Source organism: Drosophila erecta, unplaced genomic scaffold, assembly GCF_003286155.1.
Source record: "Drosophila erecta strain 14021-0224.00,06,07 unplaced genomic scaffold, DereRS2 tig00000279-arrow-arrow-pilon, whole genome shotgun sequence".
In the NCBI taxonomy this organism is placed as follows: domain Eukaryota; kingdom Metazoa; phylum Arthropoda; class Insecta; order Diptera; family Drosophilidae; genus Drosophila; species Drosophila erecta.
Window position 1 is genome coordinate 569,003 of NW_020825216.1, and position 13,940 is coordinate 582,942.

At 47.0% G+C, this 13,940-nt stretch overlaps 2 protein-coding genes across 2 annotated transcripts in view; one reads left to right on the top strand and one right to left on the bottom strand.

Moving 5' to 3' along the window:
- The first annotated feature begins 357 nt into the window (after positions 1-357).
- On the top strand, positions 358-1,608 carry LOC6551328 (COMM domain-containing protein 10). The gene is made up of 2 exons (XM_001977057.3): positions 358-555; positions 609-1,608. The coding sequence occupies exons 1-2, from the start codon at positions 524-526 to the stop codon at positions 1,291-1,293; spliced, it is 717 nt and encodes a 238-aa protein (XP_001977093.1). The 5' UTR covers positions 358-523; the 3' UTR covers positions 1,294-1,608.
- A 1,927-nt stretch (positions 1,609-3,535) lies between these two features.
- Positions 3,536-13,940, bottom strand: part of LOC6551306 (tyrosine-protein phosphatase 10D) — a 42,157-nt gene continuing 31,752 nt past the window's right edge. Inside the window, exons 3-13 of the mRNA XM_001977058.3 lie at positions 13,606-13,855; positions 11,699-11,980; positions 9,755-10,427; positions 9,257-9,681; positions 8,766-9,197; positions 7,052-8,449; positions 6,005-6,687; positions 5,674-5,932; positions 5,490-5,618; positions 3,906-5,204; positions 3,536-3,611 (exon numbers count right to left, since the gene is read on the bottom strand). Of these exons, the coding sequence (XP_001977094.3) occupies positions 4,939-5,204; positions 5,490-5,618; positions 5,674-5,932; positions 6,005-6,687; positions 7,052-8,449; positions 8,766-9,197; positions 9,257-9,681; positions 9,755-10,427; positions 11,699-11,980; positions 13,606-13,855 (4,797 nt within the window). The 3' untranslated portion in view covers positions 3,536-3,611; positions 3,906-4,938. The remainder of the gene's footprint in view (positions 3,612-3,905; positions 5,205-5,489; positions 5,619-5,673; positions 5,933-6,004; positions 6,688-7,051; positions 8,450-8,765; positions 9,198-9,256; positions 9,682-9,754; positions 10,428-11,698; positions 11,981-13,605; positions 13,856-13,940) is intronic.

Genomic DNA, 13,940 nt, shown 5'->3' on the forward strand with positions numbered 1-13,940 from the left:
TTGCCAGGTAGGGCGATTTTAATGTTAAATCTAGCTTTTCCACTTTCAATGAGTTGGAAAATTACACGTATCTAATAATCTTTTCCAAATTGAAAATTTTACCGTCGACAGAGTTGTATTGAAATTTTCTTAGGCTGTTTTTCTTTGGTTAAATTTAATTTTGCAGGGCAACCTTAGCTGTGTCTTATTCTTACTTGTCTGCAAGGCATTGTAGTGTTTTTTGGTTTGATGAATCGAGATACCAGAAATAAATACATAAAAATAAATCAACTTAATTTGAATCTGAAAAATTAGAAAAACCAATTTTGCCACATCGGCAAAATGGAATATTTTCTATATCTAGCTATTATTTACCGTTATTATTGACAATACCATCTGTGTGGCAACGCCGCAAAGTGGCAAGTCGATAGTTTTTTTATTTTGTTGCTGCATATAAACAAATAATATTAAAATCTAAATAAAAGAAGTGCTACTGAAGACTTGATAACTCTATGTTCCGTAAAATAATTAAATACATCTTACAATGAGCATTAACTGGATAAAGATCACCGAAAGGTATGTGTTGTTACCTTTCTATTAGTAATTAATGGTTTGTTTTTATATTTTAGAGCCCGCGAGGGCATCAAAATCATCAATGCCCTGCCCTACGAGACCTTCACGACGGTTCTGTTTTACACCCACCGGCAGATGAGCCCCAGCGGAGCGTCGGCGAGTGCCACCAGTAGTACGGTGGGCACCAGTGTGACGACCACCGGCCGGGCGGACGGCAGCACCGAGGAGAATCCTACGAGCAGCACCGAACCGGAGTACACACTCGAGGAACTGGAGCGATTGGTGGGCGTACCACGTCAGGACTTCCTGCTGCTGATCAAGACCTTCTCCTACATCCTGCGTCGCATCTCCACGTTCATCATCAAGCCAAGTTTGCTGCAGCGTGAGCTGCGCGAGAAACTTCAGCTGGAGGATGAGGCCAAGATTGATGCCATATTGCGTTTGTGGGTGCGCGAAACGACGCCCATTATGAACAATTTGGCCAGCAAGCGGTACGAATCAAATGTCATCGAAGATGTGGCCTGGAAGCTCAACATGGAGATCTCCTCGCATTGCCAGCAGCGGGAGAAGACCCCGCTGGCCGTGCTTCAAATGAAAACGGCTGTCGGCGAGGATATCAATATCGAAATGACGCATCCGGAACTAATGGAACTGTACAACCAGTTCGAGAACATCCAGGGCGAACTGGACGCCATGCTGGCCATGAAGGCTGCAGGAGCAACAGCGCCTGGCAATCAGTAGTGGGACACCATCGACCAATTCCAGTGCCAATTTTATAGTTAATTCACAAATTCTCTGTGCAAAAAGATGGACCTAAAAGTATGCAATACTAACACGTCGTAGCCAAATGTTAAACACGTTTTTTTTTAATTGAGTAAAAACTTTCCTAAGTTTTCGCTAATTTTCCGAACGTAGCCAAATGTTTACTAGAGTAAGAAGAGTTCTGTTTCGATTTAACAAATGTTGCGATGATTTCAAAAATTCATTAGGATCTTCCAAATAGGGCTAGTTGTCTTACTCACCCTCTGCAGCAAAATAAATTTAGATAAAACAATATCTGGCACATTTTACAGTACACTTTAATGGATCTCTGCATGCGTTTTACTCGTCTGCTCCACCTCGGACCATAATTCTACTGATAAACATTACAAATTATTACAATGATATATATTTAATATATGTCTATATTGTATATGCATATGTTATTCGTCGGCCTTAGTATGTGTATAATGGAGTCGTATATTATGTATGCATTATACAGACTTTCTAGTTTCATCATCTCTAACTTTTGCATATTTATGCATATGTATTTATTGTTATTGAGGGAGGGCGGGGCCTTTGGGTTGGTTCGTATTCAAATTAGGGGCTTCGTTGTATTTTCACTAATCTAGAAGCAAAACGATATCTATTGCACTCTTTCACAGTTCGGTTAATCATTTTAACTAAGTTTGGACAAAATACAAATGTACGCAAATTATTTGGACTACAATTTTCATTAAAATTTATTGCTATTGTTACATTTAGTTGTCTTGTGTAGGTGTTGTTTTCATTTTTGCTTTGGCACCGGCTCCATTAACTAGCCCTTAACTTGGTTTTTAGTAAGTCTTCAGTTTGCGTGGGATTCTGTTATTTCTTATTGGTTTTTTGTGTAAATGATTATCGCCTTACGAAATGCGTTGGTCATTTGTTCCTGTTGTTCTATTTGTGCTGTCTGTTTGTTGTTAGTTGTGTTTCCATATTCACTTAATTCAATTTTTTTTATAAATAAACGAATAAATAAATTCTTTCAAGTGTCGTTCTGGTTATAAAATTTAAATAATTGTTTAAGGAAAATCACACAGCAAGCACTTAAAAACGAATTAAGATAAATAAAATCACACAGTGCTAAACTATTTAATATATACAATAATATTATCGATTTAAGCTTGCTGATTTATTAAAAGTTCGAGTTTTAAGCTGAATATCTAAAACCTTCTTTCGCTGTTACTAAAATCGCATGCCGATAAACGTAAGTGAAAATGGAAACACGACTCTTTTGTCTTTGTGTGTTTTTGTTTAAACATTTACTTCGGTGTTTTACATTACTTTCTGTTGATTGGATTGATCTCCAGCGGCCGCTGGTTGGACCTATTATAAGTAATAAGTGTGAGCGCCAAGTTTAAAAGAGGAGAATGCAAGGTGGTATTCGATTTTTTAAATAAAACTTGATATAATTAAACAAAAATCAATGTAGCACATACATACACAGTTTACGCTTTGTAGAAGTTACAAAAAATTAAACACAAAACAGGAAAAAAAAATACAAGAAACTTAAAATTGTACACTACATCTCCGACGGTTGCAGCAAAATGTTTTAACATTTGTTTAAAACTATGTAACTCAATTATTGCATTGTGTTTGTGTGAGTGTATGAGTGTTTGCGATTTATAGTTAGTTTAGTTTAGGTCTAATATTAGGTATATGTTTATCAAGTATTTATATATATAATAATATAAAAAAGTAAACATTTAGCGCTTTTAGTTTGCTACAAAAATTTGCTCGTCTCGCTCACATATTTCAACTAACATTAGGTGTACAAAAAAATTGGAAGATATATAGTTTATATCAAATTGTGGCTAGCGTAAAAATACAATCAGTATTCCAGTATTTAGTATTGCCGTCGGTTTGAAGCGGCAATTGCGGTTACATTGTACGCCGATTCCTCGTTATCTTAGATATATATAAAATGTATAAATTGATGCGTGTTCGTTCTGTTTGGCGAGATTGCTGCATTCCCATTCGATAGATCGGTGTAGAGTATATATATCCAGTAGTATCCAGTGTAGTACACATATATCCAAGTATAATATCAAGCGTTGATTCTCCGCGCTCTCCACGCACTTCGTCCCTTAAGTAAACAATAATGTAGTTGCCACAAGATGGTTGGGTTGGGTTGGGTTGGGTTGGGTTGGGTTGGGTTCCATTCGGTTGAGTTGAGTTCAGTTGGTCGGGATTGGCTGGAGTATTGGCTGGAGTTTTGGAATGGCTTTACATGCCCGACTCTGCAATGCCCTCGTCATCTGAAAGACAGTCGAAATGGCATGGTTACAATTGTACGATGAGTTGAGCAAAAGCTAAGCACATGCGTGGTTAGAAAACAAAGGATTGCATACAAAATAGAAACAGGTAATCATGCAGGTATAAGCAATCACGTGTGGATACAATACATCTAGTACATCTAGAGAATGTGGTCATAGTGCGTTTCATGTTGAACACATTGAACTTAGTCACAGGAATAATATATTTACAAAGATATTTGGTACCCATGAAACGCACTGACCCACTCCTGGGGATTTGCGTAAGTTTCTACAAACCCATGAACGGATTGGCATAGATGATGCCGCCGCCAGCCTCGGAACCAACACCATTTCCCAAAACACCACCACCGTTAACAGCGATTCCACCGCCAATGCCAGTTCCAGCTCCTCCCCCGCTGACCACTAATCCGCCGATTCCGGGGCCGGATAATCTGGATGCCTTGCTGAGTTTCGTGGTGGAATAGTCGCCGTCGCCGACCAGCGTGGCTATGTCATCGTCATCGCCGTTTCGCGTGTTGCAACTGCTTCCGAGCAGTTGATCGTAACAGCTAACGTCCGTGCTGATCACATCCACCTCGATGTCGTCGTCATCCTTCTCCAGGCTGTTTCGATTGCTGCCGCCCAGTGAGGAGTGCAGGGCATGGGAGTCCTCATAGCTGCCGCCACCGCTGTCATCGTTGGCATTATTCGACTTGGTGTCGATGTGGGTCTCGAACTCATCGTGCATATACAGCTCCTCATCCTCGTCCTCGTCCTCCTCCTCCAGATCCTCCTCCATTTCGTGTGGTGCCAGTTCACCATCTTCGCCCACCTCCACACCCAGTTCCACCTCCAGCAGTGAACGACGTCGCGTGAAGACTTCGTCATCTTGATGATTGGATTGCTGGTTGTGGTTCTGCGGCAAGATCATCACATCTTCCTCGGCGAAACTTAATCGCACATTGGCACGACTGGCCCGATTACTCCCGGGACCGGAACCGGCACTGGGTGGACCATTTGCTGCCGATCCATTGGATCCATTGATGTACTCATGGCTGAGGCTGTTCTTGATATCACAGGACGACGAGCTGAACGTGATCAGCTGCGATTTCCGTCTATGCTGCAGCGTATTGTAGCCGTTGACGGCGGATATGGTGGTTATGTTGTGGCCTCCCTGGATGGGTTGCGGTTGCTGTTGCTGTTGCTGCTGCGACTCGAGCACATCGATATTGCCGCCCTTGCTGTCCTTGCAGATCATCGAGCTGGGCTTGTTGTCAACCAGGACGATAACCACGGAATTGTTGTTATCACTCTGGTTGACAACCGAATGTCATCTATCCGGCGCATCCACATTTGTATGGCCTCCACCGCCAACGCCGCCACCTCCGCCGCCAAAGGAGCTCATCGATGTGGTGGGCGGCATGTGACTGTGGTGTCCAGTGAAGCTACTGGTCAGCGGCTGCTGGTCATCGTGCAGTATCGCCGCGTTCTCGTCATCAATGGCCTCCGCCTCGGCCTGCTGAAGGTCGTGATGCGACAGGTGACCCTCAATGGTGGCCACCACATCACCGTTCTCGTCCAGCTGCACTTGTTGGCCTGAGTGTTGCGTAACGCATTGCATTGTTGGGGGAAATGAAGGAAAATGATTTTGCTCATAGTTAGTCACCCATCACCAGAATGAAAATCGAAACGTAAGGCTTAGGTCTAGTAAGGATCAACTAAATAACAGTAGGCTGCAAGTCCCACAATGTCCTGGGGCTCTTTGTCTAGCTGGTTTTTTCTTTTTTTTTTTTCTTGTCTTTGGTTAGTCAGTGTGCGAACGAACGGTTGGGCTGGCTGGGGAAAGATCAATGCCCCTGGACCAAAGGACCAAAGACCTACCTTCATAGCCTTCGTTGTCGTGCATCTCGCGGGCGGGACCCACGATGTTCTCCTTGCCCTCGAGCACCGCCAGCAGGCACTGGTGGATGCAGATGTACTGCTGCTCCGTCTGCACCATCCAAACGCGCTCTAGAAACGTGAACTTAGTGATGGCGAACCGCTTTGTCAATAACCACATACTCACCCTTGCGCATGGCATACACTATGCCGAATATGTCCACGTAGTCAGACGTGTTGATCTGCTGCAGGATGCGGTCCAGGGTGATGAAGGTGCCCGACCTTCCCACTCCGGCGCTGCAGTGGACCACAATGGGTCGCTGCTCCGCCCCGATTCGGTCGCGGAATGCCCGCACAAAGCGCACCAGAGTCTGTGGCGGATTGGGTACGCCAAAGTCCGGCCAGGTGGTGAAGTGGAAGTGCCGCAGGATGCGCTGTTCGCTGCCCTGGAATGCGAAGAGAGATGCCAGAGAACGTTACCCAATGTACGTGAGCCTGCTTGGCGGATTACCACTCACCCTGCACAGCATGAACTCGGTCATCACCCAGTCGGCATAGTGACTGTCGTTGAGTATCTGCACCTTGATGTCCCCGTAGAAGACGGGCACAGTGTCATTGGGCCAGTACTGGTCGCACTTTTCGCGGCCCTTCTCAAAGCACCGGGTCAGCATGACAATGGCCCGCGAGTTGCTCTCCCAGCACATCCGCCAGAAGTCGTCGCGAGTCGAGTGCAGTGGTCCCTGGGTCACGATGAACTCGCGCGGTGAATTGTGACCCGGCACGTAATTGGCATTGATGTAGTCACTGCCCTCATCATCGTCCACCGGCTGGAGCTTGAAACGCGAATGATCGTAGGGCAGTATATTGGTGAACCTGTTCTTGGGACGATTGCAGGGCAGATCCGCGAATGTGCATGGCTGGTCCCGGCCCACGTGCTTCAGTTCCTCGAACTCCTCGCTGAAGCGAAAGTCCGAATCGGCGGACATCAAGCGATAGTGCTCCGCGAAGTTCTTGATCAGAATGGGTCGATTCTGCTCGATCACGCTGTCCGGCAGGGACATATTGTCATTGGCCCGGGAATCCTTGGTCGTCTTGCGGCAGTTGTTCCGTCGCCGTTTGTAGAACAGAAGAGTGACCAGGAGCACCAAGATGATGGTTAGTGGCACCGTAATGGCCACAATCAGTGAGGTGTTGTCTTGGTCTGCGAAAGGGTGGAAGTTATCCATCGGATGAGTAAGATTACAATCATTAAATAATTCTCAAAGCAAAACATAACTTTGGTCTTTAAACGAACTTAACGATGGCGTTTATAAGATATTATAGCTGACAAATTGCTTACCCGGTGAACTTAGCATTTCTATACACAAGTTTACATCGGAACAGACATACATAGATGATGGATAATTAGAGAGGTTTTGGGGTTAAGTATAGCTGCTTTTCTATAAACATTATTCGTTCCAAATAAATGGTATTCTAACCTATATTTCTATGTATCTGAAATCCCCTATTTTGTATTCATTTAAGTCCCCTTGTTTTGAATTCCAGTTAAAAGCGATCAAACTCACCTGTCTGAATGGGAAAACTGTAGGCGGTATCCGTGAACTTGTCCGCTCCGGTGAACGCCCGCACCTTCACCCGGTAGGTGGTTCCGGATTTGAGGGGTCCGTTGCAGTAGCCGATCTTGTGGTTGTCACAGTTCTCGGTGCCGATGGTGAAGTCCTCCACGGATCGGTTCTCGAATGGATAGTAGGGATCAATGGCCTGATAGGGCAGCCAGACGCTGTACGACTGCACATCCAGCCAGCTGGGCATCTCCAGGCCGGAGGCATTCTTGGCATCATCCTCGGCCACGATGATCGTGTACATGCGCACCTGGCCGTTCTGATCCGAGAAGTAGTTCTTCCTGAACCGGATCTGGATGGTCGATGAGCTGCGATAGACCTCGGTGGGCACCACCTGCGTGGCAGGACGCGGTGGCGCCAGTATCGGCATCGTTTGCCGGTACTCCCGCTCCGGGCCGAAGCCGATGGCGGTCTTGGCCTGTATCTTGAACACATAGGTCTCGCCGGGCTTCAGGTTCTTGATCACGCCGAACGCTTCCTCCGATTCAAAGTCCTGCATGCCCGCATCCGTGAGATTGTTGACATTCGTATAGGCTATCGAGAATTGGCGTATGACGCCATTTGCCTCGCTGGAGGGCAGCGACCACTCGAAATTGATCTCGCTGGGCTGGACGTCCGTGGGATGGAAGCGTTCCACCCGCCCTGGCACCGCTTCGTTGGTCGTAAAGCTGGCGGACAGTGGCGAACTGCTCCTCAGAACCGACGATTCAGTGCCGGAACGGACCACCACGGTGAAGGTGTAGTTTCTGTGGGGCCGCAGGTCACTGATGGTGATCTCGTTCCTGGTGGTCATGTTCTGGGCCAACAGATTGTCCGCCGTGAGGTAGGCGATGTCGAAGTCATTGTACTCGCCCTTGGGCAAGTCCCAGCGCAGCGAGATCTCCGTGTCCGTGATGTTGGTGGCATGCAGCTGGGTGATGGGTTCCGGATACAGGCGATCCTGTCGTTGTATAGGCAAGCTGGCCACACCGCCGCTCACAGTCCAAACTGTGATGTTGTACAGCCGACCGGGCACCAGACCCGTAAACGTCACCTTGCGATCCGTATCGTTGGCCAGCTTCTCCTTGTCCCGGATCTCGGCATCGCCGAGCGAGAACCGATAGATATCGAACTTGGACGACGACTGCGGCGTGGGCGTGTAGCTCAGAGTGATGGTGTCCCGCTCGTCCTCCTTCTCGCCATTGGCCACCACCACGTCCGACTGGATGAGCGGCATGGTGCGCGGATAGAGACTGGTGGTGCCCGACAGGATCCCGTACGACGTGGTCTGGATGTCGAACTTGTACTGCACGCCGGGCATCAGTTCGCCGATCAGGACACGCACCGTCGACAAATCGTCCGCTGTGGTTGGATGAGTAACAGAAGCAGAAGGGGAAGGGTTAGAGTGGAGCAGAACAGGGGAAGCTTCAGAAGATTGAGTGGAAAGGATTCTGCGATAAACAGAATGCATTCGGATCCATTGGAGGAATGGAAAAGTGCGGAAAACTTTAGCGGAGAGTCGTATCGAAATCTTAATTGGTACAGGATAGCAAATAGAAGTATACGTAGAAAAGGATTTACGCAGTGAAATAGAGATCAGATAGAAGGATGCGAAGTGATTCCGGTTTACATTCAGGATTCGAGAAGGCGCCACCAAGCCAGTCGATCGCAAACTCACCCGACTTGTTCTCGGAGACGTTCTTGGTCTGGACACGACCGGGATTATCGCTGGGCCACCACTTAAGGATGTAGGACTCCACGCGACCCTCTGGCTTCGGCCACTCCAAAGTGATGTTCCGCGAGTCCACCAGTTGAATGATATTGGACACCGGATTCGGCGGCACCGTGGTGTTCACCTCCTGGGGCACGGGACTCTCCACGCCAAAGCTGACCGTGTTCACCTGGATGGTGTACTTTTCGCCCTTGGTCATGTCGGTGATATCCGCCTCCGTGGACCGAACGCTGGGCAGGCGCACCCACTGCTGCTCGCTGTCCGTGCGATAGCGAATCGAGTACTCTGTAAACTCGCCGCTTTCCGGCGGAGACCAGTGGACCAGCACCGAGTTGCTCCTCACCGTCTCGATGGTCATGTTGCGCGGCGGATTGGGATCTGCAAGCGAATAGTTTCAGTTGCATAAAGTACTGCCAAATCTCGATCCTCAAACTTACAAACTGCCTGGAAATAGGCATGTGGTTCGCTTCGCAAGTCGTGACTGACTGCAAACACCTTGAGTTCATAGCCAGCACCTGGCTGCAGATTCTTGATCACCAGACGCGACTCCTTGGTCTTTTGGGTGCGCAGGTCGCTGGTTCCGTTCCGGGAGTAGAGCACCTCGTATTGCTCCTGCTTGGAGTTGACATCGCTCTTCCAGCTGATGTTCAGACCCATCCGGATGCTCTTCAAGTCCTCGATGATGGGCGACGAGGGTCGGGTGACCACGAATATGCTGGTCTCGTTCGATTCCATCTTTTTGGATACCGCGTGGACGGACAGTGAGTAGTTACGGCCGGGTAGCAGGCTCTCCAGGGTGAATCGAGTGCGGTCCGTGGTCAGGGTGCTGGTGTCACCATTAAATGTCTCCAGTTCGTGGTATCTGGTGGCAGTAAACGGTGAACATTACCATACAAATTCGAGTGGAAAAAGAAACTAGCTCGGTAGATACTTACACAATGCGGTACTCATCCTGCGTGCTGGCCGGATCCGCCTCCCACGTGATGATCATGGTGTTGGTCTTGTCGTCGTTGATGCTCCGCAGATTGCGAACGGGCAGTGGTCGCAGGGTGACATCCCCGGTGGCTGGCCAGGAGGTGACCTTGCCGGATACGGTCTTCACGATCACATTGAACGTCTTGCCCGGCTCGGCGATGTCGCGAAAATCGAAGAAGGCAACGGGCTCATTGCTGCGCGGCACTGTGGACTGGCGGCGGGTGGTGGCCACCGAGACCTGGTACTTGTCGAATTCGGAGATGCCCTTGGGCGCCTCCCACAGCACCCGGAACGAGTTGGAGGTAATGAAGTCGCGGTCAAAGGTCACGTTCAGCGGTCGCAACGGCACCGTGCGATATTGCGCCGTCGTCGGCAGTGAGATCTCATCCTCGGACATCGTCTGCACGGATATGTTGTACGCCCTCCCAGGCACCAGACCCTTGAACGCAGCCTGGGCCGGTCCCGGCGGCTCGCCCTCCTTCTCCACGTAGAGCACGCTATCGTTGGCATCCGGCGGCTCGATGGATACCTTGTAGTGCGTGTAGATGCCCGCCGGATACGGCGGCTGCCACAGGACCAGCAGCGTCGTCTCATTACGGAACCAGACGATGAATTTCCCCGGTGTATTGGGCTCTGCGGATTCCCAATTGCGAATTGCGGATTGCGGACGTTGGTGTGGACGTGGATGTGGATGTGGATTGGCCGGACAAGACAGAGAAGTGGCTTTGCGTTAGTTGCGGTCGCATTCGGAATTTTTCGGGTGGGTGGTGTTTTAGTTTGTGTTGCGGGGGGTTCGAGTTCTTGGGGTTGGGGTTATGGGGCATTTTGCCGCAGGCAGTGTGTACATATTCGTATATTTATGTGTATGTGTGCTAGTTGGGAATTGTTTGACACAGTGGATGTGGATGTGGGTGAAGTGAGTTCCTGCACCAAAAGGTTTATGATTTAATGAAATAAAAATTTTTTACTGTTTTTGAGTTAAGTTAGGAAAAACTAAAAACAACTTACTAGGGAAAGTGGGAAAAAGTTTAAGAAAATGTATAACAAATGAACTACGTTGAGTAGTACACAATGTTAATAGCAAGTATATAATAATCTTTTTGAAAAGAAGTAAATTGTGTGTTTAAGTACCCTAGCCTCTCTTACGATTATTTGTTACTCAAGCATGTTTGCCACCAAGCGTTGCACTTACAAAGTGACCACTGTTATTTGTGATTCGGTTGCTTTGCTGCGGCTGGACAAGCGCTTTGTAAGGGGGAAACTGCGAGAAAAGCGGCAGGAAAGTGTGGGAAAATGGGGGAAAAGCCTCCTCCATTTTTGGGTGGAGAAAGTGCACTGCGGTGCCGATTGTCGGATCAAAAATGCATTTTGGAATGCAATTTCGGACGGTGGCCTGTGCAAAGCAGCTGGTTTGAGGTCACCCATGTGCTAGGTACACAGACAGAAACGAACCACCAGAAACGAACCACTATCTATGGTTTATGGCATGCATTTAATATGTAGGGCACAAAAATAGCACCTTAATGGGTAATATGTGAGTCGCATGAACTTAACACTAAAGTGGTGTGTGTTTGAGTAGGTAAATCAGTGCCATGTGGGCTAGTGTAGGCGGAGTGGAGGGATTAGTTTTTAGGGCAAGGGATAAGCTTAAACATTACCTCTTAGGATCTTAATGTCCAGCAATTCTTTATGCCGCGTCCTTCGACCTTTTGTCACGTGTTGTTAATTTAAATTCATATTTTGTGCGTGTATATTTGGTTTTTAGTTACAATGAAAGCGGGAGACAAAGAAGTTAATCAGGTTAAGTCACCATCACCGAATAGAACAATAACATATATATAGGGAGTGTATTGACTTGGATTATCTGGGCATTAATTGGCTCGAATGGACGTGGATGGACTCACTTGTGGTGAAGTTGCGACTGGTGTAGGCCACCGACTCCTTGCCATCGTAGATGGTGTAGGCCTGCACCTGGTAGGTGGCTCCGGGGGTCAGCTCCTTGACGCTGTGCTGGAATGTGTTGTCGTTCACCTGGAAGGTGCGGTTGTAGCTGCTCGACGCCTCCGACAGGCCGAGCACCTTGATCTTGAATGCCGTGTAGCTGCCCTGGGTGGGCGGTGACCACAGGATGATGGCATTCTTGCCGCTCCTCACCTGAACGGACAGATTCGACGGCGGATCGGGAGCTGCAGGTGTGGGAAGGCACATCAATTAATGCGATTACTTCGGAAATGTAGTGCAATTAGTATCAGTAGTTTACTTTCCATTGCAGGCTTTGCAATTTGAGCAGCTCTTGAAGCCTTTGCAAAGGATTTCAAGTGAATTACAACCACCCCCATTTGAAATAGTTTGAAATTCAATTCAAGATGCAGGATTACAAACAGTTGGAACTTGGCCTTGTCCTCTAAATGGCTTCCATCTAATTGCCTTTTCCTGTTGTGTTGTGTTGAGTTGCGCCGTGTTGCGTTGTTTTTGAAAGAAAGCAAGCGAAACATGCAACCAAATACGAGTTGCAAGTGCCACAAACTGCTAATTGCAGTTCGATATTAGCCATTAGCCCCTCAGAGCCCCTCGTCAAATGTATGTAAGCTGGCTAATGAGCAAATCGAACTAAGTAACGAAATCAATCAGACAAACGGATGAAGGGGAAGTGCAACGTGGGCGAAAGTTACAACATGGCAGTGTCTACACTGATACCAAATAAATGTTCTACCAACTAGAAAGTTGCATAAGAGTATTCTCTCTGGAAGTATAATTTTTATAGAATTTTAATTTTACTTTTATAGAATTTTAACTACAAATTTAGCGAATGACAAGAAATAAACAAAATATATTGCTCAAATGTGGCTTTAACTTATATACTAGGCGTAACTCGGTGTTTTTCCCACTGTGGAAAACTAGGCAGGGTGAAAATTCGGCCGACACCTGCAAAAGTCCAGCCAAAAGAGGGGTTGATTAAGGGAGGGGGCGTGGCAAGACCGGGGGGACAAAAACAGGGCGTTGAGTGCCAGTCTATGCCTATAAATTACCCAAGGGTCTCGTTTTGGGAAAATGGGGAAAAGTTATGGACGAAGGGAGAAAGAGGAAAGAAAAGCGCTACAAACGGTTGTATCATTTGTACTTTTTACCGTCTGCAATAATGAGCAAAATGCTGTTATGTTATTATTGCCAACGCATTTTCAAGAAATTCCGCAAAAACACTCTTCCCCCATTTTTTTTATATTTACTGCTGTTTTTGGGTAAAAAAAATAAAGAAGCCAAGCGGATAACGAAAGAAAGTGCACAAAATTTCAAGTTATCGCCGCCGATCGACAGCGTAAAAAATACAATAAAGAAAGAGGCAAAAGTAAAGACAAAAACAAAGGCAAGACAAACAAAACCAGTAATAGCCAACCACTTTTACTCAAAAACCGGCAGAGTTTGCAAGTGAAAGGGAGACAACAATATATAGTATATTTAGCCCGCCGATCGATTTTACATATTTGGTATAGTGCCCTATACCGGATTATACGACTTTAGGCAATTCAAGATGAGCAATGATGGCTAACTTTTCAATATTGCGCATACGCCACGTTGGTCCACTAATATCTGTTGTTCTGATGCGACATCTTATTATTAAGATTAATTATAATAATATAGTAGTTATATGTTCAAACAAGTAAAACAATAAAGAACATATGGCAGATGAGTTGTAGGTCAACGTTGCGTATGAGTAATACGGTTGAAATCTTGGTAATATGCCCTCTTATTGAAGTTACTTACACTTGAAGTGAGTCATTTGTTTAAGGACTATTCTGCGCTTATCACTCACCTGTTGTTATCGTCACCGTCCAGGTGAGCCAGTCGTGGTGCGTGATGTTCGTGTAGTAGAGCCAAAAGTTGTATTTGGTGCCCGGCAGGGCGCGTGAGAATTGGATCTCATCGCCGATCTCCCGGGATGCAATCGTCGTGTTGGGCTCCGGATAGCCGAAGGGCGGACTGTAATCCAATCGGTAGGAGGCCCCATCGTCCAGGCCGGGGTTATTGGGTATACTTATGGCTAGATCTGCACATCGAACGTCCTGCAAGGGGATAAGATACAAACATATAACATTAGTTGGTGCTTCTCAAAGGAGTATCCTTCTAATTCTAATGACATTGCCCGTT